At 42.1% G+C, this 25568-nt stretch overlaps 1 protein-coding gene and 1 long non-coding RNA gene across 8 annotated transcripts in view; one reads left to right on the top strand and one right to left on the bottom strand.

The window, feature by feature from the left end:
• The window catches only part of LOC128689458 (A disintegrin and metalloproteinase with thrombospondin motifs 16-like), a 282538-nt gene that overhangs the window by 6422 nt on the left and 250548 nt on the right, over positions 1-25568 (bottom strand). For all 7 annotated transcript variants that reach the window (XM_070086357.1, XM_070086359.1, XM_070086356.1 and 4 more), the window contains 6 exons: positions 16642-16819; positions 13022-13152; positions 5796-6007; positions 1778-2053; positions 1387-1546; positions 711-1025 (listed from right to left, as the gene is read on the bottom strand). In XM_070086357.1, the coding sequence (XP_069942458.1) occupies positions 711-1025; positions 1387-1546; positions 1778-2053; positions 5796-6007; positions 13022-13152; positions 16642-16819 (1272 nt within the window). The remainder of the gene's footprint in view (positions 1-710; positions 1026-1386; positions 1547-1777; positions 2054-5795; positions 6008-13021; positions 13153-16641; positions 16820-25568) is intronic.
• Positions 8872-25568, top strand: part of LOC138852882 (uncharacterized) — a 223734-nt gene continuing 207037 nt past the window's right edge. The window contains exons 1-2 of the long non-coding RNA XR_011392155.1: positions 8872-8966; positions 16580-16785. This is a non-coding gene — a long non-coding RNA (uncharacterized lncRNA). The remainder of the gene's footprint in view (positions 8967-16579; positions 16786-25568) is intronic.

The following is a 25568-nucleotide window of genomic DNA, read 5'->3' as shown; positions in this document are numbered from 1 at the left end:
GAAGGGATTTTTACCATTTTCGCTCTACTTTTTTTTTTTTTTGAATGAAGGGATGACTGACAATGCAGAAAATAATCTGGGTTTAGAGAGATATATTTACAATATTTTAACGTGAATGATGTTTAGAAGGGACTAACATCTAGATGAAAAATTGATACACAGTGACTCGAGGTAATGATAGCCAGAAACAGGTACGACCCTTGTAAACACAGCTGATGACCATTCTTCTCTTTGCTTTATAAGGATAGGCTGTCAGTTTTTGAGTTTTGTTCCTTTGATTCGCCAGTTATGGACGTGCTAATGTTATTCAATTTTAAACGTCTTGCCTTTCACTCTGTATATTTAAATAAAAGTGAATGTGTTTTATAAAGACGTTGTAGTTAGACTGTAAAGCATCAGTAAGAAGCTATTACATGATCTGTCACTTTTCTTAATGTTTTTCATCCTTAATTTTGACTGAGCTATAAATTATATTATGTGATAATTAAAAGGTGTTTAATAAAGATTTATTTAACCTTAGTTTCTATGCTAATGAGAACGTGAAATATGCTTATGAATAAAAGCTTGTTGGTTAAAGTACTGTAAGTACTTTGCATACAAATGTTAAAACAACTAGATGTATATAACAGTTTGCCTAGTGAGGGAGGATCATGGTGGGCGGAACCTAGTAGCTATCACACACTGCTGGAAGCCATGATTTCTCCACTTACTGCATTGGGTATGGAGGCCTTGGGAAAGGTAGGCGTATTGGGTGGCCAGGTAGGCGTATTGGGTGGCCAGGCAGGCGTATTGGGTGGCCAGGCAGGCGTACTGGGTGGCCAGGCGGGCGGAGTGTCGGGTGGCCCGGCAGGTGGGGTGACGGGTGGCAGGGTAGGTGGTGCAGTCGGGGCTGTGTCTTGGTTCTCTGGCTGTTGACACTTGCCGTCGGCACAGACGAGGTTGTTACCGCAAGCGGTGCCGGCCAGGGCCGGGTGCGCCCCCTGGCCTATCACACCATTCGTACACATCAGGTACTCACAGATACTCTGCACAACACAACATCCAGTTTTTTTAGTTTAATATCTTCATTAAGCACCTCATACCCATCCTGTGGGCGGTAGTCAAAAGATTACGGAGGCACTTAATGTGATCAGGGATTGGCCCACTTAAGTTTTGATAGCTAAACAAATTAGTGGTAATGAACTATTTACATGTTTATATCTGGTTACAGTTGTAATGAGCTATTTACGCAGACATGAATTAGGTCACACACAACAACATCCAGTCAAAGCCTCTTGGAAATACGTAGCAGTATAATAAGTGACCTTAAAAACAACAATTTTGCCAATTTTATTTTTACACAAAAATACTGTTAGCATCACAATTACAAAACTGTGTGTACCTTACCTTGCTGGCCGGCATGGCTTTGTAATCGTTCCCAAAGGCGATTTGGCACTGCGCGTCGGCTGGGTATCTCTGGCCTGGGAGGCCCCCTATGGTGTGATCCAGCACGGGGTTTGCTACCCTCGTCTGTCCTGGCGGGATGACCTCCATACATGTGTCTTTCCTGTAGGAGCGCTGGGAGGTCATAACAGTCATACAAAATATTGCTTCTGTAAGGCTCGTGCGATTTCAGCGCTTCCAAATATTCTAATTCGTCACGTCTCGACATTAATGGAGTATAATCACCGTACGGGATGGCAGTTAAATACAATGTATAGTGCCCGGTTTGTATATGTAACTATTGTGCAACTTAGCGTATATTATAGGGTACTGGTAGAGTGGGTTTAGAGCTTACCTCAACAGAGCAGCGAAGGCTTCCTTGGAGCAATTAGACCACCTGAATGACTCCTCGCTGAGTGTGTGGCCCATGAGGAAGCCTTGGGCGGGGCAGTGAAGGGCCTGGTCCTGGCCGTCGTGGGGTACGCCCATGGAGTGGGCCACCTCGTGGGCGGCCACGTGAACCACCTTGAAGGACCGTGCCTCCACTACGGAACAAGCACGCTGGGGGTGGCACAGGCCGCTCTTGTAGGTCACACCTAGGGACGTCGGAGTCGATTCGAAGAGGTCCTTCCTGGGAAGCACACATGATGCCCTCAGCAGTTAATCACGACACCCTTGCTGCGTTATCTTGGGGAAGAGCTAAAGCCGTAGGGTAATACAGCGCCTGGATTTAATCCTAGGGAGAGGAGGGTAGATCCGATTCTTTTGATTAGGAACCTTTCATCGGCATGAAGGCACTTTCCGTGGCCGGAATAAGTCAAAACTAACTAACAAGGTGGAAAAGTAAACGGTGTGGATGAAAGTGTCCGTGTGGGTGAAGGAGAGTGTCAGTGTGGGTGAAGGAGTGTGTCAGTGTGGGTGAAGGAGAGTGTCAGTGTGGGTGAAGGAGAGTGTCAGTGTGGGTGAAGGAGAGTGTCAGTGTGGGTGAAGGAGAGTGTCAGTGTGGGTGAAGGAGAGTGTCAGTGTGGGTGAAGGAGAGTGTCAGTGTGGGTGAAGGAGAGTGTCAGTGTGGGTGAAGGAGAGTGTCAGTGTGGGTGAAGGAGAGTGTCAGTGTGGGTGAAGGAGAGTGTCAGTGTGGGTGAAGGAGAGTGTCAGTGTGGGTGAAGGAGAGTGTCAGTGTGGGTGAAGGAGAGTGTCAGTGTGGGTGAAGGAGAGTGTCAGTGTGGGTGAAGGAGAGTGTCAGTGTGGGTGAAGGAGAGTGTCAGTGTGGGTGAAGGAGAGTGTCAGTGTGGGTGAAGGAGAGTGTCAGTGTGGGTGAAGGAGAGTGTCAGTGTGGGTGAAGGAGAGTGTCAGTGTGGGTGAAGGAGAGTGTCAGTGTGGGTGAAGGAGAGTGTCAGTGTGGGTGAAGGAGAGTGTCAGTGTGGGTGAAGGAGAGTGTCAGTGTGGGTGAAGGAGTGTGTCAGTGTGGGTGAAGGAGAGTGTCAGTGTGGGTGAAGGAGAGTGTCAGTGTGGGTGAAGGAGAGTGTCAGTGTGGGTGAAGGAGAGTGTCAGTGTGGGTGAAGGAGAGTGTCAGTGTGGGTGAAGGAGAGTGTCAGTGTGGGTGAAGGAGAGTGTCAGTGTGGGTGAAGGAGAGTGTCAGTGTGGGTGAAGGAGAGTGTCAGTGTGGGTGAAGGAGTGTGTCAGTGTGGGTGAAGGAGAGTGTCAGTGTGGGTGAAGGAGAGTGTCAGTGTGGGTGAAGGAGAGTGTCAGTGTGGGTGAAGGAGAGTGTCAGTGTGGGTGAAGGAGAGTGTCAGTGTGGGTGAAGGAGAGTGTCAGTGTGGGTGAAGGAGAGTGTCAGTGTGGGTGAAGGAGAGTGTCAGTGTGGGTGAAGGAGAGTGTCAGTGTGGGTGAAGGAGAGTGTCAGTGTGGGTGAAGGAGAGTGTCAGTGTGGGTGAAGGAGAGTGTCAGTGTGGGTGAAGGAGAGTGTCAGTGTGGGTGAAGGAGAGTGTCAGTGTGGGTGAAGGAGAGTGTCAGTGTGGGTGAAGGAGAGTGTCAGTGTGGGTGAAGGAGAGTGTCAGTGTGGGTGAAGGAGAGTGTCAGTGTGGGTGAAGGAGAGTGTCAGTGTGGGTGAAGGAGAGTGTCAGTGTGGGTGAAGGAGAGTGTCAGTGTGGGTGAAGGAGAGTGTCAGTGTGGGTGAAGGAGAGTGTCAGTGTGGGTGAAGGAGAGTGTCAGTGTGGGTGAAGGAGAGTGTCAGTGTGGGTGAAGGAGAGTGTCAGTGTGGGTGAAGGAGAGTGTCAGTGTGGGTGAAGGAGAGTGTCAGTGTGGGTGAAGGAGAGTGTCAGTGTGGGTGAAGGAGAGTGTCAGTGTGGGTGAAGGAGAGTGTCAGTGTGGGTGAAGGAGAGTGTCAGTGTGGGTGAAGGAGAGTGTCAGTGTGGGTGAAGGAGAGTGTCAGTGTGGGTGAAGGAGAGTGTCAGTGTGGGTGAAGGAGAGTGTCAGTGTGGGTGAAGGAGAGTGTCAGTGTGGGTGAAGGAGAGTGTCAGTGTGGGTGAAGGAGAGTGTCAGTGTGGGTGAAGGAGAGTGTCAGTGTGGGTGAAGGAGAGTGTCAGTGTGGGTGAAGGAGAGTGTCAGTGTGGGTGAAGGAGAGTGTCAGTGTGGGTGAAGGAGAGTGTCAGTGTGGGTGAAGGAGTGTGTCCATGTGGGTGAAGGAGAGTGTCAGTGTGGGTGAAGGAGTGTGTCCATGTGGGTGAAGGAGAGTGTCTGTGTGGGTGAAGGAGAGTGTCTGTGTGGGTGAAGGAGAGTGTCAATGTGGGTGAAGGAGAGCGTCAATGTGGGTGAAGGAGAGCGTCAGTGTGGGTGAAGGAAAGCGTCAGTGTGGGTGAAGGAGAGTGTCAGTGTGGGTGAAGGAGAGTGTCAGTGTGGGTGAAGGAGAGTGTCAGTGTGGGTGAAGGAGAGTGTCAGTGTGGGTGAAGGAGAGTGTCAGTGTGGGTGAAGGAGAGTGTCAGTGTGGGTGAAGGAGAGTGTCAGTGTGGGTGAAGGAGAGTGTCAGTGTGGGTGAAGGAGAGTGTCAGTGTGGGTGAAGGAGAGTGTCAGTGTGGGTGAAGGAGTGTGTCAGTGTGGGTGAAGGAGAGTGTCAGTGTGGGTGAAGGAGAGTGTCAGTGTGGGTGAAGGAGTGTGTCAGTGTGGGTGAAGGAGAGTGTCAGTGTGGGTGAAGGAGAGTGTCAGTGTGGGTGAAGGAGAGTGTCAGTGTGGGTGAAGGAGTGTGTCAGTGTGGGTGAAGGAGTGTGTCAGTGTGGGTGAAGGAGAGTGTCAGTGTGGGTGAAGGAGTGTGTCAGTGTGGGTGAAGGAGAGTGTCAGTGTGGGTGAAGGAGAGTGTCAGTGTGGGTGAAGGAGAGTGTCAGTGTGGGTGAAGGAGAGTGTCAGTGTGGGTGAAGGAGTGTGTCAGTGTGGGTGAAGGAGAGTGTCAGTGTGGGTGAAGGAGAGTGTCAGTGTGGGTGAAGGAGAGTGTCAGTGTGGGTGAAGGAGTGTGTCAGTGTGGGTGAAGGAGAGTGTCAGTGTGGGTGAAGGAGAGTGTCAGTGTGGGTGAAGGAGAGTGTCAGTGTGGGTGAAGGAGTGTCAGTGTGGGTGAAGGAGAGTGTCAGTGTGGGTGAAGGAGTGTCAGTGTGGGTGAAGGAGTGTCAGTTAAAGTGAAGGAGTTTTGTTTATTTAACACAATCTGACACATCAGTAGTGTGATAGTAGGATGAAAGTTATACAGTGTGAACAAAAGTTGTTTCTCTGACATTCCGTCAAGCAACCTGAGCTGGGAAACTTCATTATGGTAATGAAGATAACATTAAGTCAGTGTTGGGTAACTTTAGGTGTCGTTGTGGGTGAGAGAGGGTGTCAGTGTGGGGTGACCGAGGGTGTCGTTGTGGGTGAGGGAGGGGTGACGTTGTGGGTGAGGGAGGGGTGCCGTTGTGGGTGAGGGAGGGGTGCCGTTGTGGGTGAGGGAGGGGTGCCGTTGTGGGTGAGGGAGGGGTGCCGTTGTGGGTGAGGGAGGGGTGCCGTTGTGGGTGAGGGAGGGGTGTCGTTGTGGGTGAGGGAGGGGTGTCGTTGTGGGTGAGGGAGGGGTGTCGTTGCGGGTGAGGGAGGGGTGTCGTTGCGGGTGAGGGAGGGGTGTCGTTGCGGGTGAGGGAGGGGTGTCGTTGCGGGTGAGGGAGGGGTGTCGTTGCGGGTGAGGGAGGGGTGTCGTTGCGGGTGAGGGAGGGGTGTCGTTGCGGGTGAGGGAGGGGTGTCGTTGCGGGTGAGGGAGGGGTGTCGTTGCGGGTGAGGGAGGGGTGTCGTTGCGGGTGAGGGAGGGGTGTCGTTGCGGGTGAGGGAGGGTGTCAGTGAGGGGCGAGGGATGTAGCACTCACCCAGTAAGCAGCATTGCATGGTGCCAATGTAAGGAATCGTTGCGTGGGGGTCGCCTGTTGCTGGCCCACTGACAGAAATTGTGTAGGGTGCCACCAGCCTGGCCCTGAACCATTAGTGGCACCGCCCTATCCTCCGCCCACACGCCCACCTGCACCAGATTTACCTGCAGCTGCACGCCCTTACCCACGCCTTCCTGCAACAGATCCTCCATCTTGAGGAAGAAAACTGTATTAGTACACCGTTGGCTTGTGTATATCAGCTGGTACTTATAATTCAACTATATTCATTACTTGCAAACGTTTGTCTCAACACCTTAACTTCGTTCATCACATTATTGATGTAATTCAGTAACACGTTGAAGAATAAGCATATGAGCAGCACTTTCGTATGTATAATCGCAAAGCTTCGCCTGCACAATAGGCTTCTTCTGTCGAATGCAGGAGTATATAACACTGCAGAAAGTAGTAGTAGTTTTAAAATAATTAGCATTATAATTTTTAAAGTGGTTGACTGGTAAGTCAGTGAAAGGCGTCAGTCAGATGACCAAAAGCTCCAGCTGTGGGTCATCATATGACCAAGACCCGCGTCAGGAAACACTTGTCTTGTTTTCTGATGAATCTTATCCAAACTTATCTGAGGTTCCTGGAGCTGTCTTGTCCAGTCGCCTGATATCTCAAGTTATGCAGGAATGCACATCCAACAATTTTTGCTCCTATTTGAGAGGTGTCAGCCCAATTTTAACCTCTAGAGCACGAAAATTCTTCCGATTTCACTAACGTTTCTAATCCAAATTCAAACAACAATGGCGAATCTCCTCTGCGCAGGCTTCCCATTTTTTATGACAAATTTTTATTAAATACAGTATGTTACACTAATTTACATAAAAAATACACTGTATTTTTTCTGGAAAATACATTATTTTCCACAATTACTGTTCTTTCATCTTAACTTCTTAATGATAATGACCTCACTCGAAAATGCTTACCAAGATGTACACATTGTGGTCCAGTCCCTGGACCCATTATGTACCTCTGTAATCTTTTAACTACCGCCCATACCATGGGTCTGGGGTGCATAATAAACATATTAAACTTAAAGATGTACACAATGCAAAACACAACAAAAATCACAAATGCTATTTTATTATGATTTAAAAAACGGACATTTCAATGTATTAAGACATTATTCAAAATACGGTGAATCAAGAGGTTAAAATACATACAAAAATGGCGTGATGCCTACGAGTGTTAAAAGGACATTTCAACCATTTAAGTCTCTAATGGTAAACACTTCACCCACGATTGTCTTTATAAAGCCCACTAGTGGGCGAAACGTTGTATCAGCAACACTTCACCGCATGAAGTGCCAAAATACATATTGCAGTGAATCTTAGCACACGAATTATGTAACTATCATACATGTACCATACGTGTATGGTCATATCATACATGTATATACCATACATGTACAGACAAGTATGGCACAGACAAGTATGGCACAGACAAGTATGGCACAGACAAGTATGGCACAGACAAGTATGGCACAGACAAGTATGGCACAGACAAGTATGGCACAGACAAGTATGACACAGACAAGTATGGCACACACAAGTATGGTACAGAGAAGTATGGCACAGACAAGTATGGTACAAAGTATGGCACAGACAAGTATGGCACAGACAAGTATGACACAGACAAGTATGACACAGACAAGTATGACACAGACAAGTATGAAACAGACAAGTATGACACAGACAAGTATGAAACAGACAAGTATGAAACAGAAGTATGACACAGACAAGTATGACACAGACAAGTATGACACAGACAAGTATGACACAGACAAGTATGACAGACAAGTATGACACAGACAAGTATGACACAGACAAGTATGACACAGACAAGTATGATACAGACAAGTATGACACAGACAAGTATGACACAGACAAGTATGACACAGACAAGTATGACACAGACAAGTATGACACAGACAAGTATGACAGACAAGTATGACACAGACAAGTATGACACAGACAAGTATGACACAGACAAGTATGACACAGACAAGTATGGTACAGAGAAGTATGGCACAGACAAGTATGGTACAAAGTATGGCACAGACAAGTATGGCAGAGACAAGTATGGCAGAGACAAGTATGGCACAAACAAGTATGACACAGACAAGTATGACACACACAAGTATGGTACAGAGAAGTATGGCACAGACAAGTATGGTACAAAGTATGGCACAGACAAGTATGGCAGAGACAAGTATGGCAGAGACAAGTATGGCACAGACAAGTATGACACAGACAAGTATGACACAGACAAGTATGACACAGACAAGTATGACACAGACAAGTATGACACAGACAAGTATGACACAGACAAGTATGACACAGACAAGTATGACACAGACAAGTATGACACAGACAAATATGACACAGACAAGTATGACACAGACAAGTATGACACAGACAAGTATGACACAGACAAGTATGACACAGACAAGTATGACACAGACTATAGTAAGTCTCTGAATTATAATAAGCACAAGGGGACCTAAAAAGAGAAGTGTTTAGAAAACGAAAAAACTAAATAACTGTGAAAGCATTTTGTTGTGTTTTCTTTGAATTTCTTTTATAAATGTTGATTTACTTTAAGCATAATTTTAATTATAGGGTATTTTTTTTAATGTAAGAAAATATCAGTAGTAGTTGTAGCACTTAAGGAACACCTTGCGTAGGTCGCTCAGAACCATGAAGATACATATAACACCACACACTACAAAAAAATGATAAAATTAACAAGTAATAAAAACGAACATCAACACTGAGCAGCCAATGGCGGCTCGTAGCGCCAGTTATGCCTATACTATCGTACCGCATCAAGCTTCTATTTTTAATCATTTTCATTTCATTTCTACAAAAAATAAAAATTCGCTTATAAATACATCGAAAAGAACATACAGCAGATTTTTCCTGTAATATATTTGTCAGTTGCAAATTATTTTAGCGTAAGGTTGATGAAGTCATACGTCTGGCAGTGAGCATCTGGGGGGAGGACTGCAGCTCTGCAGCTCCTTTGGACGAGCCGCCATTGCGAGCACACACAAATACTGTGGTGCCAAGGTAAAACAATCAGCGTCAGAGTGCAGGGAGAGATGTGACGGTGAGTTTCTACAAGGAGGCGGCTGCCACTTGCGTGACAAACCTTGCCTGCCTCTATTAACTGCTTAAGTTAAAATATATTGTCGCGATCAATATAGCAGAATTATTTACATAGTTCAATACACAAGATAAAAGCTGGTACCTTGCCTCAGTTCATTTCAAATCTCCGAGCAATAGGTATGCTACAGTACCCTAGGATGAGACCCAACAATATTGAACTAACTTGTGTAAATATTGACCGCTAAGTAAACACTGGTAATAGGTGTAAGAAGGCTTGGCCCGCACGGGAATCGAACTTGGGTTCTTTAGGATGTAAACCGAACACACTGCTATTGAACTAAAGGTCTGGCTTTTTGACTGAAATAATCATTATAGAACATATTAATTTCATCAGAGGATAAATCAGAAAATTTTTCAAAGTTACAAAAGGCTTTTGCAACTTTGCAATTTTAGCCAATATCATCCTTGACATGATCAATATCATCCTTGACATGAGAGATCGTCCTTTTGATGATTTTATGAGAATTATTCTTCAGAAACATATTGAAATAACTAAAATACAGGAGAAGGAAGCATTCAAAATATTGAGAAACAAAAAATACTCTTTTAATCAGGCCATTCCATCAGAATGGAAACACAGTATGTTGGATCATTGCTATAATAAACTCAGAAGAATTTGTAATGAACTCAAAAACAAACTACAAAGAAAATTAGACATTTTAATTGAAAATAGTGATTGGACAAAGCATGCTAATAACAATTTTGTAATTAACTTATCAGATGAAATTTTAGACAAACATACAACGGCTGCTCTAGGTTTTGGCCTAAGTTTTGCAACTTCAAAAAAGCTTAATAATGTTGAAATTGCAAAAGCCTTTTGTAACTTTGAAAAATTTTCTGATTTATCCTCTGATGAAATTAATATTAGTAAAGGAATGGTATATAGCTCTATGTTAAAACCAAACATTCCCAATTGCCCTCAAAGATTCTTTAAGTCTTATGATACACTTAATAACAATAAAAATTTGCGCCTTACTAAAGCAGACAAAATAAATGCAATAGTAATTATGAAAGAAAATGATTACCAAGAAAAAATTAATAATCTCTTAGATGATACTGAAACCTATTCTAAACTTAGGAAAAATCCCCTAGAAACCGTTAACAGCAATTTCAATAAAACAATAAAACTTCTACTGAAAGGCAAAGATGAATTAGTCAAACAATTTACTTCCACTAATCCATCTTTGCCTTACATGTATGGACTAATAAAAACACACAAACCAGGGAATCCAGTCAGACCAATTATTAGCTCCATAGGGTCAGTTTCATATAAATTATCCAAATGGCTTATTGATATTTTGAGCCCTATTGTTGGCAAAATTTCTAATTTTAATGTTAAAAACAACATAGACTTAGTTGATAAATTAAGCTCCTTGACTGACTTAAATGATTTCAACATGGTTAGTTTTGATGTTACTTCCTTGTTTACGAAAGTTCCTGTTGATGATTTATTAAGTTTCTTAACTGAAGAACTCGTTAACTATGATTTACCATTGCCAGTTCCTATCATTAAACTTATTAAACTTTGCATTCTTGATGCAAAATTTGTATTTAATGATAAGTTTTACACTCAGAAGTTTGGTATGGCAATGGGAAATCCTCTTTCACCTGTTCTTAGTAACCTATACATGGAATTTTTTGAAACAAGGTTGCTTAACACAATCCTCCCTAATAGAGCTAAATGGTTCAGATATGTTGATGATATTTTGTGTCTTATGCCCAAAAATGTAGATATACACCATTTCCTTGGAAAATTAAATAGCTTAGCCCATTCTATAAACTTTACTGTTGAGTTTGAAGAAAATAACTCATTGCCTTTTCTAGATGTTTTAATTATTAAGGGTAATAATGAATTCAAATTTAAAATTTACAGAAAACCTACAAATAACTGTTCCTATGTCCACTATTATTCTTCGCATCAAGATAGTCAAACTGTCTGTTTTCTCATCAATGTTTTTGAGAGCTTTACGAATTTGTAGTCCTGAGTTCATAGATGAGGAAATATCCAAAATTTATGAAATAGGTAATGATTTAAAATACCCAAGAAATGTAATTGATAAATCTTTTAAAGTTGCTAGAAATACTTTTTACGATCCAAAAAGGGACAACCAGCCTTATTCAACTAAAAATATGTTGGTTCTCCCTTACCATGAAAACTTGGTTGATATGCCTTCTCTTCTTAAGAATTTTAATATTAAAGTTGTATTCAAAAATCTTGATACAGTAAAAAAAGTTTTGATAAAGAATTCCCCCCAAAATGCTGATGGATGTGTTTATAAGATTCCTTGTAAAATTTGCGATAAAGTTTATTACAGTCAAACTGGTAAAAATCTCGAACTAAGATTAAAACAACATAAATATAGCATTAGAACTGGACAAGATTCCAATGCTCTATTTATTCATGTAAGAGATTTTAACCATCCAATCGATTTTCAAAAAGTTGAGAAAGTAGTATCAAGCAAGTCCATGGTCGACAGGAATATAATTTAATCTTGTTTCACAAAAAGCAGTTTTGACAATAATATGAATATTTCCTTTGGTTTATATAAATTAGATCCATTTATAATTAATAGAATTTGGGAAGAATTTAATAATACACTGGACAAATAATTTTAAAAAATTTCTTGGGTAGAATAGTTTGTTGGTGGGCTGTGCAAAGGACCTGTCCAGTTGGGCCGGCGCGCGTCAGGTGTTTAACCGTTGTGGGATCTGATAGTGAGGTGTTGGCCAGACCCCTTATATACCTTCCTTGGATGCTTTACTTTCATAGTTCCTTGGTAATGTGAGTAGTCACGAAAGCGCTTGGAATTTCTCTATTCTTTCAGAGTGGTTGTTTTGCATATATATATATATATATATATATATATATATATATATATATATATATATATATATATATATATATATATATATATATATATATATATATATTATATATAATATATTGGTATATATGCGCTAGGAGTTTGTTTTAGTCCCTATTTTAGAGATTATTCTTGATTAAGGGTAAATAGGTTACATACGGCCTTAATAACCTTCGTGTAGTCGATAGGCTTTAAGCCTCATTGATAAGATATAATATAAAATACAGACTAGACTAATGCTAATTATCAGGATATTTTGAGGAGGAAACGTTTCGCCACGAATTACTAAAGCCATTCGTGAGAAACGTTTCCTTATTAAAACATCTTAATACTGTGCATGTATCTTATTCTCTAATTAAACCTCATTAACCATCATTTTCCTCCAGTTTTAGTTTTGAAGCAACACTGATCCTCTAATTTATATATGTGTAGCAGGAACTAATGAACGATAAACACGAGAGATTTTCCCCGACGAGTAAAGTAACCACAATATGATATATAATATCTATTTACTACAAGTACAAGATATACAGTCCTAGTTGACATCAATGACATACTAATATATAGAAAGCCACTTGTTATGCTGAGCATTTCGGGCAAATTAGGTCAGTTTTGTCCCAGGATGCGACCCACACCAGTCCACTAACACCCAGGTACCCATTTTATACTGATGGGTGAACATAGTTAACCGGTGTATGAACCACGGCCAATGTTTCTACCATGGCCGTGAGAAGAGAGAACTTTACCCACCAAACCACGAGGCACCGGAGATAGTGGTAATAAAGCTGTGACAATAACAACATGGTCAAGCATAAACTTGGAGTTCATTACTTTTGTAACTTGTTCAGCTATCATAACTTTGTGGTCCAGTCCCTGGACCCATTATGTACCTCTGTAATCTTTTGACAACCGCCCACACCATGGGTCTGGGGTGCATAATAAACATATTAAACTAACTCAAACATTAAGTTTACCAAGGACCCCCCCCCCCCCAGTGGGAATAAGTCACTTCGTCTTACTTTTTTGGGGGTTATCCTAGGTAATTTATACACACGTTACTATGTATGATAATTTCTGTCACGTAAATTTGTCTAACTGTACTTATGTGCACCTGTAACTAAAAGTAACTTACCGCAGAGATGGTGGTAGTGATGAAGGTGTGGGCCTGATGGGGGGGCTTGTGTGGGTGTGTGGAGGCCAGCAGGTGCAGGAGGGCTGGGTCGCTGAACACTGACACACGCAGCTCCAGGCGCTTCAACACACCTGACAATACAACTTCTCATCTCACTTATCTTTAAACACGCTCAAAACATTTTCAGATCCATTTCACATAAAAAAAAACGCTAGTCGTGATAAGTAGCAAATGAAGAAATCAAAATACCAAACCAACGACCATATACTTTATAATGAAGGTCTCGGGGGAACTACAAGACATGATTTATACACCGAGAAGTGTATGTCTCAGTGTATAAACACAGAGCAGTGGTGGTGCCATGTTGGGTGACCGAGGGTGATGGGAGGGGCCTTAAAACTATCTATAAAGCAACACCCAGGCCTTAATGACCCTTGAAATTGATGATGATAATTTCTACAAGTACAAGGTACACAGTCCTAGCTGACATCAATGATATACTACTATATAGAAAGCTGCTTGTTATGTAGAGCATTTCGGACAAATTAGCTCCATTTTGTCCCCAGGATGCGACCCACACCAGTCGACTAACATCCAGGTACCTATTTTACTGAAAGGTAAACATGGACAGCAGGTGTCTTAAGCAGCCAGGAGTGAAACTCGCTCTTCAGGACTATATTTTTAACAAAATTGGATACATAGCACTGTCCTGCTACCTTAATGTATACTGTAGTTTATGGGAACACAAGTGCCCCCGATCCCAGGAATTAGAGCTACCTGTCCCTTCCTCGGATCAAACCTGATCTCACATTCTCTAGCAGCTTCCCCATTAATATTATAATTTGAAAAATGTTCTCTTGTATATTTGTATTATGATTATTTTTCTTATATTTTTAATACAAATATACAAGCATACTACACGTATATCTTATACAAGTGGGTGTTAGTACCCATACAATGTATACCAGTGGGTGTTAGTACCCAATGTATACAAGTGGTTGTTAGTGCCCATACAATGCATACAAGTGGGTGTTAGTACCCATACAATGCATACAAGTGGGTGTTAGTGCCCATACAATGCATACAAGTGGGTGTTAGTGCCCATACAATGTATACAAGTGGGTGTTAGTGCCCATACAATGTATACAAGTGGGTGTTAGTGCCCATACAATGTATACAAGTGGGTGTTAGTGCCCATACAATGTATACAAGTGGTTGTTAGTGCCCATACAATGTATACAAGTGGTTGTTAGTGCCCATACAATGTATACAAGTGGTTGTTAGTGCCCATACAATGTATACAAGTGGTTGTTAGTGCCCATACAATGTATACAAGTGGGTGGTAGTACCCAATGTATACAAGTGGGTTTTAATACCCACACAATGTATACAAGTGGGTGTTAGTACCCACACAATGTATACAAGTGGGTGTTAGTACCCACACAATGTATACAAGTGGGTGTTAGTACCCAATGTATACAAGTGGGTATTAGTACCCAATGTATACAAGTGGGTATTAGTACCCAATGTATACAAGTGGGTATTAGCACCCAGTGTATACAAGTGGGTATTAGTACCCAATGTATACAAGTGGGTATTAGTACCCAATGTATACAAGTGGGTATTAGTACCCAATGTATACAAGTGGGTATTAGTACCCAATGTATACAAGTGGGTATTAGTACCCAATGTATACAAGTGGGTATTAGTACCCAATGTATACAAGTGGGTATTAGTACCCAATGTATACAAGTGGGTATTAGTACCCAATGTATACGAGTGGGTATTAGTACCCAATGTATACAAGTGGGTATTAGTACCCAATGTATACAAGTGGGTATTAGTACCCAATGTATACAAGTGGGTATTAGTACCCAATGTATACAAGTGGGTGTTAGTACCCATACAATGTATGCAAGTGGGTGTTAGTACGCATACAATGTACACAGGTGGCTATTAGTACATAATATATACAAGTGGGTGTTAGTACCCATACAATGTATACAAGTTTCTGTTAGTACGCATACAATGTATACCAGTGGGTGTTAGTACCCATACAATGTATACAAGTGGGTGTTAGTACCCATACAATGTATACAAGTGGGTGTTAGTACCCAATGTATACAAGTGGGTATTAGTACCCAATGTATACAAGTGGGTATTAGTACCCAATGTATACAAGTGGGTGTTAGTACCCATACAATGTATACCAGTGGGTGTTAATATCCATACAATGTATACCAGTGGGTGTTAGTACCCATACAATGTATACCAGTGGGTGTTAGTACCCATACAATGTATACAAGTGGGTGTTAGTACCCATACAATGTATACAAGTGGGTGTTAGTACCCATACAATGTATACAAGTGGGTGTTAGCACCCATACAACGTATACAAGTGGGTGTTAGTACCCATACGCTGTATGCAAGTGGGTGTTAGTACTCATACAATGTATACAAGTGGTTGTTAGTACTCATACAATGTATACAAGTGGGTGTTAGTACCCATACAATGTATACAAGAGGGTGTTAGTACGCATACAATGCATACAAGTGGGTGTTAGTATCCATACTATGTATACAAGTGGGTGTTAGTACGCATACAATGTATACAAGTGGTTGTTAGTACACAATATATACAAGTGGGTGTTAGTATCCATACAATGTATACAAGTGTGTTAGTACCCATACAATGTATACAAGATTGTGTTAGTACGCATACAATGTATACAAGTGGGCCTTAGTACCCATACAATGTATGCAAGTGGGTGTTAGTACGCATACAATGTATACGTGGATGTTAGTACACATACAATGCATACAAGTGGGTGTTAGTACACATACAATGTATACAAGTGGGTGTTAGTACACATATAAGGTATACAAATGGGTGTTAGTACCATACAATGTATACAAGTGGGTGTTTGTGCCCATACAATGTATACAAGTGGGTGTTAGTGCACATACAATGTATACAAGTGGGTGTTAGTGCACATACAATGTATACAAGTGGGTGTTAGTGCACATACAATGTATACAAGTGGGTGTTAGTGCACATACAATGTATACAAGTGGGTGTTAAACTACACAATCAAGATCCCTCAAGCCAGGCGCTGTACGACTCGCTACGGGTTTAGAGCTTACCCGTGAATGCAATATGCTGGCAAAGTGTTGTGGTTGACTACTCTCACTGTTACATTGATGGAATAGCGCTAAACCCGTAGGGGGGTCAAACAACACCTGGGAAATTGCTAAAGGGAGACAAACAGATTAAATGCCAAGAAAGGAAAGGTAGATTCAATTCCTTGGATCAAGAGCCCATCGCCTTGAAGGGTTAAGACCGTTGAATAAGCAACGTGAAAGAACGGTTTTATGCTGACAAGTTGATGAGTGAGATATTACGTCTTATTCATCCCCATGTACGTTAATTTCCTGGTGCAGGATTAGTAAGTTTACTTAGGTAGAGGTACACAGGTACCATTATCATACCTAGTAACATGTGTACAATTTAATAACTTAAAAAAGTCAAAGTGACTTATATATGGTTCATATTTCCAGGTGACAGTGGGTGATGAGACGTTAATACATTTATGAGAGCAGTGGTGCTGGAGACGACCTACCAGTGTTATTCTCTGCTACAGCGCCGCCTGTGGTAGCTCCCTGCACGGCTCTCCCAGCAAGAACCTTAGAGTTGTCTTCCGTGACCAACATGTGGGTTGTAGCATCCTCCAGGGTAATTCTGGGATGTGTCATGTTTGTTTGAGGTAAGAATCTAGCCCAGTCCTCCGCTGCCACCGTCTGTGTCAGCAAATACAATACCATTAAGTGGTGTCTTAGATACACCTAGCATTACACCCTGCTACAATAATACCTCCAATGCTCTGTCCTACACCCTGCTACAATAATACCTCCAATGCTCTGTCCTACACCCTGCTACAATAATACCTCCAATACTCTGTCCTACACCCTGCTACAATAATACCTCAAATACTCTGTCCTACACCCTGCTACAATAATACCTCCAATACTGTCCTACACCCTGCTACAATAATACCTCCAATACTCTGTCCTACACCCTGCTACAATAATACCTCCAATACTCTGTCCTACACCCTGCTACAGTAATACTTCCAATACTCTGTCCTACACCCTGCTACAATAATACCTCTGATGCACTCAGTCCTACACCCTACTACAATAATACCTAGAATACACTCAATCCTACACCCTGCTACAGTACCTACAATACACTCAATCCTACACCCTGCTACAATAATACCTACAATACATTTAATCTTACACCCTGCTACAATAATACCTACAATACATTTAATCTTACACCCTGCTACAATAATACCTACAATACATTTAATCTTACACCCTGCTACAATAATACCTACAATACACTCAATCCTGCACCCTGCTACAATAATACCTACAATACACTCAATCCTACACCCTGCTACAGTACCTACAATACACTCAATCCTACACCCTGCTACAATAATACCTACAATACATTTAATCTTACACCCTGCTACAATAATACCTACAATACATTTAATCTTACACCCTGCTACAATAATACCTACAATACACTCAATCCTACACCCTGCTACAATAATACCTACAATACATTTAATCTTACACCCTGCTACAATAATACCTACAATACACTCAGTCCTACACCCTGCTACAATAATACCTACAATACACTCAATCCTACACCCTGCTACAATAATACCTACAATACACTCAATCCTACACCCTGCTACAATAATACCTATAATACATTTAATCTTACACCCTGCTACAATAATACCTACAATACATTTAATCTTACACCCTGCTACAATAATACCTACAATACATTTAATCTTACACCCTGATACATTTAATCTTACACCCTGCTACAATAATACCTACAATACATTTAATCTTACACCCTGCTACAATAATACCTACAATACACTCAATCCTACACCCTGCTACAATAATACCTACAATACATTTAATCTTACACCCTGCTACAATAATACCTACAATACATTTAATCTTACACCCTGCTACAATAATACCTACAATACACTCAATCCTACACCCTGCTACAATAATACCTACAATACATTTAATCTTACACCCTGCTACAATAATACCTACAATACATTTAATCTTACACCCTGCTACAATAATACCTACAATACACTCAATCCTACACCCTGCTACAATAATACCTACAATACACTCAATCCTACGCCCTGCTACAATAATACCTACAATACATTTAATCCTACACCTTGCTACAATAATACCTACAATACACTCAGTCCTACACCCTGCTACAATAATAGCCACACTACGCCACAAACTTTACCATACCTCTTCTACAAGTGTTCCACATACCCTTCACGAGTTTGATCTTTGCAATAAATGTCGTACCTCCACTACAATTATTTTGTACTAATCACTGCTATAAACGTCGTCGCTACTCATTAAAAATTCAACCTTCACAAAGAAAATCCTACCTATATGTAGTCTTAATTATTGCAACTATATTCATTTCTAAAGTCTCACTGCTACTACATAATTCTTACCTCCAGTGGACTACCTTCAAAGCTTCAATGAAATAAAGATTGCAGTAAAATAAAAAAAACTATTGAAAATTGGCGGATTAAAGAAATATTATATAAAGTTTAACGAGGAACAACAGTACAGACGATGATAGGAAATATCGCGTCGAGTGTACTTGCCGATGTTATAGTAGGTAGCAGCAGCAGCGTGGTAGCAAGTGTGGGAATTAATGTCATCTCACTGACAGTATTTGTCCAGCTGGTGTCAATCAAGTGTGACCTACGGTGGCCCATAGTAATTAAAGGTGACCTACAGTGGTCATTGGTGACCACGATGTACTACGGTTAGGAAATTCTTCCTAGTGGTCACAACTCCCGTCGCTACACAACTGACAAATGTCAACCACTGATCTGCCTTATATATGACCCTCAACACCAATAGTTTCCGAAATATTTATATATTTTTTTTATTTTAACAATGTTTTCATTAAGGATACAAACATTCCTCCTCACAGTATTAAACCATGCATCGCAGAAAATATACTAAAGAATGTAAATTTAAAATGCTTTTATTATCTTTGTAAGTTATGGTAAGAAAAATTGTTAGAAGCCTAATACCCCGGTGAGCCAGGAACAAGTAGATCCATCACAAGAGGTCAGAGTGGTTCCACTAACTCCCCAGAGTCTCATCATGACACCCAAGAGACTATTTATCTGCCAACTCGCTCAAAAGTCTATTAATATTCACCATCCACATTATCAATACATTACAAATTACTTCAGATCACCAGTTCTTGTCAGCTACGGGGAGAGGCATGAGTTTTCTCTGAAGTACGTTTATTCTCTTCTCTGAGGATCCCCGTATATATTTGCTTGTACCTCCTTTTTTTCTGCAACACTGCAAGCTCCTGATGTGTTGATGGCAACGTGAAAGGCCTATAGCTATCATTCAGCTCCCCCCGTGGTTGTAGATGAATGGTTCAGAGAACCGACACGTTGATACGCAACTCTTGCGTATCTTTATTGAGGAAACGTTTCGCCACACAGTAGCTTCATCAGTCCATATAAAGGAGAAACGTGAAGAACAGGAGGAGAATGAGGTAATCAGTCCCTCAATCTTGAGTCGATGTGGTCAGTCCATCAATCTATTCAAGATTGTTTCATAGAGAACGAATCAAAATCAGTACAGTGCTTGCTGACGTCACTCAGTTTATTACCACAATAATAAAAATTCCCGGTAACTAGACGACTAACCTTGAAGTTTAATACATTTTATTTTCACTAATGTTTTATTATAATAAAAGAGTATTACTCTCAAGGGTGGTGCCTTGATGCTGGTAAGAGTCTCTTGATCCGAGGAGCTGAACTTATCCTTCCCTTTCTTGGATCGAACCTGAGTGCCTTCCATTCCCCAGGTGCTGTACGACTCCCGTAGGTTTATCGCTTTCCTCTGATGTAACTGCGTAAAAAATGAAAGTTACATTTACAAATTTAAAAAGGTAAAATTGAATAAAACAATTTGTTTCGGTGTCACCACTGACCTGCAAGTGTCACCACTGACTTGCAAGTGTCACCACTGACTTGCAAGTGTCACCACTGACTTGCAAGTGTCACCACTGACTTGCAAGTGTCACCACTGACTTGCAAGTGTCACCACTGACTTGCAAGTGTCACCACTGACCTGCAAGTGTCACCACTGACTTGCAAGTGTCACCACTGACCTGCAAGTGTCACCACTGACCTGCAAGTGTCACCACCGACCTGCAAGTGTCACCACCGACCTGCAAGTGTCACCACCGACCTGCAAGTGTCACCACCGACCTGCAAGTGTCACCACTGACCTGCAAGTGTCACCACAGACCTGCAAGTGTCACCACTGACCTGCAAGTGTCACCACAGACCTGCAAGTGTCACCACCGACCTGCAAGTGTCACCACCGACCTGCAAGTGTCACCACCGACCTGCAAGTGTCACCACCGACCTGCAAGTGTCTCAGTGTCACCACCGACCTGCAAGTGTCTCAGTGTCACCACCGACCTGCAAGTGTCTCAGTGTCACCACCGACCTGCAAGTGTCTCAGTGTCACCACCGACCTGCAAGTGTCTCAGTGTCACCACCGACCTGCAAGTGTCTCAGTGTCACCACCGACCTGCAAGTGTCTCAGTGTCACCACCGACCTGCAAGTGTCTCAGTGTCACCACCGACCTGCAAGTGTCTCAGTGTCACCACCGACCTGCAAGTGTCTCAGTGTCACCACCGACCTGCAAGTGTCTCAGTGTCACCACCGACCTGCAAGTGTCTCAGTGTCACCACCGACCTGCAAGTGTCTCAGTGTCACCACCGACCTGCAAGTGTCTCAGTGTCACCACCGACCTGCAAGTGTCTCAGTGTCACCACCGACCTGCAAGTGTCTCAGTGTCACCACCGACCTGCAAGTGTCTCAGTGTCACCACCGACCTGCAAGTGTCTCAGTGTCACCACCGACCTGCAAGTGTCTCAGTGTCACCACCGACCTGCAAGTGTCTCAGTGTCACCACCGACCTGCAAGTGTCTCAGTGTCACCACCGACCTGCAAGTGTCTCAGTGTCACCACCGACCTGCAAGTGTCTCAGTGTCACCACCGACCTGCAAGTGTCTCAGTGTCACCACTGACCTGCAAGTGTCTCAGTGTCACCACCGACCTGCAAGTGTCCCAGTGTCACCACCGACCTGCAAGTGTCTCAGTGTCACCACTGACCTGCAAGTGTCTCAGTGTCACCACCGACTTTCAAACCAATGAACTTCATCTGTAATATTTTTTCAGAGTCATCTAGCGAAACTTTAAACATTATGAAAATTCTTGATAAATTAGACACATGTGCAACAAATGTGACACGACCTATGACTGCTGCACCTCTCCTGCCATACGGTATATAAGCTGCTTCTCTGCTCATATGCCGTATTCTATTCAAGATTGATGGACTGAACACATCGACTCAAGGTTGAGGGACTGATTACCTCATTCTCCTCCTGTTCTTCAAGATTCTCCTTTGTATGGACTGATGAAGCCACTGTGTGGCGAAACGTTTCCTCAATAAAGATACCCAAGAGTTGCACATGTGTCTAATTTATCAACATGTCGGTTCTCTGAACCATTCATCATGAAACATTCTTAATTTCTTCCCCCCCCCCCCCCGTATGAGTTTCTAATAGATAAAAACGGGCAGCGAAGCTGTGAAAAATTATTTTCATTATCGAAGTTCACAAACATTATCATCGCAAAAATTTTCACTTCAGCATGTACTGTATGTTGGACACCAGTTTTCCTTTACCTTGCGACCACATTATAATCAAAGAAAGCGCTAAACCAACACGAGTCTTGCAGCGCCCCTGCAACCACAGAAAATTTTCCCATATTCTGTTACATCACTCAAGATCCATTCAGGGTTAGTACATGCTTCTTGACCTCTTACTTCCTTACTGAAAAAGTGTCACTTGCATGACGCAGAACAAAAAAAAAACGAATATATTTCGTGCAGTTGTAGCATTTTTCATACACTGCCGTGAACACGAATAAGTTCGAAATTTTAATCTATGTCCCTTATAAAAATCAGAAGTTAAGCAGTGTCTAGAATTTTATCATTAGTAATACACAGTCTGGACAAGCAGATGAATTAAACACACATTCAACACCTGAGTATTTCTGAAGAAGTTTCACCAATCAGTGGCTTTAACAATTCAGTACAGAAATTATTAATTGGAGACGGTAGAAGATGACGTAATCAGTTCCTCGGTCATCAAGGTTGAGGGAATTTTTAAAGACGTTTTGCTGTTTAGACAAATTATAATTATAAGAAGCGCTAAACCTACAAAGGCCATACAGCGCATGTTTAGACAAAGATCTTTTGAGTGAAGTGACCTTGCTTGTTCTGAACCTTCCCTTGTAACAATGAGTAGTTCTTGTGACGTTATTCATAGTACTTGTTAATGAGGTCGACGTACTGACAGTTTTAGGACACTCTTACCATGGGTTCAGGCCTCACCCATTCCATGATTTAGGTCGTGTAGCGATTTTGAGCCCTGGGTTCAGTGGTTCAGTCTCAGTGCTGGAGAGTGTGACTGAGGAGGTTAATGATTCCAGGTCTGCTGATTTGACTCCAGACGCAGTATGTACAGAAGAAAGTTTCTGGCAGCTGAAGTTCCTGTCTAAATTTTGAAGACAATTTCTTACATAAAGTTTTCAGCAAATTTCCCGATTTACGTTATTTAGGTTCTGTTAGGTTAGGTTTGGATAAGTTAGAATTCCAGTAATTAACAAAACTTAACAAATTATACTATAACACCAATAAAGGCAATAATACCCAGTGTTCATGGTGGAAAATAAGTCTAGTCATCACTAAGTACAATACGCAGACAGAATTCAACCATCACATCAATAACTCTCACAAATACTATACATAAACGAACATAAATCTAAAATTCAAAATGGTTCCTTTAACCCTGATGATCTCCCGGGCTCGATACAGCGTATGCTGTCAGTGGCCCTGAAACCCAACAGAAGAAGAATCCTGATGATCTCCCGAGCTCGATACGGCGTATGCTATCAGTGGCCCTGAAATCCAGCAGAAGAAGAACCCTGATGATCTCCCTGGCTCGATACGGCGTATGCTGTCAGTGGCCCTGAAACCCAACAGAAGAAGAACCCTGATGATCTCCCGGGTTCGATATGGCGTATGCTATCAGTGGCCCTGAAATCCAACAGAAGAAGAACCCTGATGATCTCCCGCCCTCGATATGGCGTATGCTGTCAGTGGTCCTGAAACCCAACAGAAGAACCCTGATGATCTGAAACTTGGAAAACATAAGAACATCGTTTCCAGAATTGAAAACTTACATCTACTCACCAAAACTCGTCCTTAATCCTGGTTAACACCTCAATGCAACCAAATTTTGTAAAACTAATATGCAACGACAAGACAGACGAAAGAAGGCATTCTCTTCCTAACGCGGAAGTCTTGCATGCAAACATACTGGACCTGACAATGGCAGTGATCACAAACCACTAATCAGAAAATTCCCCAAATTCGAGCCACCATCTTTCTCATTACCATTTCCAAAGTGAAACGGTAAAAACTTTGTCGACTACAAAGGGGGACTTCTGAGTGTATCTCGCTTATCAGTCTAAAAAAACTCAAGCCAAGGAATAAGAGGAAGGACACTCAATTGGCTGAGACCCTCCCAAGTTTTCATACAAGCCAGTCTTTCACAAGGCACCTAAATTAATACTACGATACCACAAGGTATCAATTCTAAGCCCTACTTAGAAAACGCACTAAACCGCCTGAATGGGACCTTCACAGCAGTGTAGAAAAACCTTAAATATTTTACCCCCCCCCTAAAAAAAAATACGAGAATTGCCCACAATAATCACCGAAAACAATCCCACAAGAAATGAGATGATACACAAATAGCCCGGAACGTTTGATGCGCTGATTAGTGAACATTGTAAAATAGTCACAACAGAGCTGAATCTCTTGCTAGAAAATTTCTTGATTGCTGTCCATATGAAGGAATACTGCAGCAGGCCTCCTGGCCCAAGCTAGGCACGTCCCTCGCGAATTCAATCTCTCATCAAGCATATTTGTTTAACCTGTTTTTCTACACAAGAAGTCAGCTTCGACATACCTCACCTGACTTTTCATGTCACTACAAGTACAACCTCTCTCCCAGGTAGATCTATTTGTGACTTGAAGCCCATTGTGCGGGCGAAACGTTGTCAATAAAGGATAGCATTATACTGCATTTGTGTGTATCCATCGCGTCGTTATTTTATACCACTTGTCTCCAAGTTCCTGAAATAAATAAGCATTTTCTGTTCCATACCCACTTATTGTAACCTGCCCCACCTCTCACACCATACTGGTTACTTGTCTCATAGCTTACTTTCTTCTTCGTTTACTCAGTATTAGGAATGAAGAACACACTCGTGGTAAAACCTTTCTTTTAATAAGTGTCCTGAATTGTGTGCAAGTACCATTATTAACATACATCGATAGTGTTGGACTTGGCTCTAGCGCCCGAGTCTTTTGAGGGCGTTGATCTGAAAGTTTGTTTGTATTGTTTAGGAATTGGTCTAAAATTCCTGAGCCTTTTCAGAGTGTTGAGCAATAAGTTCAAGGTTTCTTGAGCGCGTGCACCTAAAAATTCTGGACAAAGGAGATGTAATTCCTTCGCTTCTTACCTGGGTTGAGGTACACAGGGCCGGGGTTGTGATACGGGGATTATCTTTCTGGGATTGCGTAGTGATTGCTGGTATTGTTTCTTTAATAAGCACAGTGTCCTTTGCGGTTGGCAACCGAATTTGCACGAGTGTGTCATCCATCGAAGACACTGCAAATCTCCAAGCAGACATCAGCGAAATCTTTAAATGGGCGGCAGAAAACAATATGAAGTTCAATGAAGACAAATTTCAATTACTCCTCTATGGAAAACTCTAGGAAATTAAAACTTTATTGGAGTATAAAACAAATTCTAACCATACAATAGAGTGAAAGACTAATGTGAAGGACCTGTGGGGGTGGTAATGTCAGAGAATCTCATTTTCAAAGATCACAACAATGTATCTAACACATCTAAGAAAATGATAGGATGGATAGAAAGAACCTTCAAAACTAGAGATGCCAAGCCCATGATGATTCTCCTCAAATCGCTTCTAAGCTGGATTATAATTAAAGCGCTAAACCGACAAGGGTCATGCGCACTGGGGCAGAAAATAGTGCCGGGGCTATAAACAGCTAGGTGCAGAGGGGGATCAGGGGTGAGGGGAGAAAAGGGCTGGAAGGGACGCTAAGGGCTATGTGTCAAAGTTCGTATAGTATAGCAGTTGCTGACAAAAACGTCAAAAAGTGATCGGAAGCCAAAGGCAGGAGCGTCTACAAGAAGGAAATAGTACAAGGTAAAAGTGATAGGGCGGCAGCGTGGATGGAGGTAAATTCTGC

Source organism: Cherax quadricarinatus, chromosome 18, assembly GCF_038502225.1.
Source record: "Cherax quadricarinatus isolate ZL_2023a chromosome 18, ASM3850222v1, whole genome shotgun sequence".
Classification (NCBI taxonomy): domain Eukaryota; kingdom Metazoa; phylum Arthropoda; class Malacostraca; order Decapoda; family Parastacidae; genus Cherax; species Cherax quadricarinatus.
The sequence above is the reverse complement of the archived record's forward strand: the minus strand, read 5'-3'. Positions and strand labels throughout refer to the sequence as shown.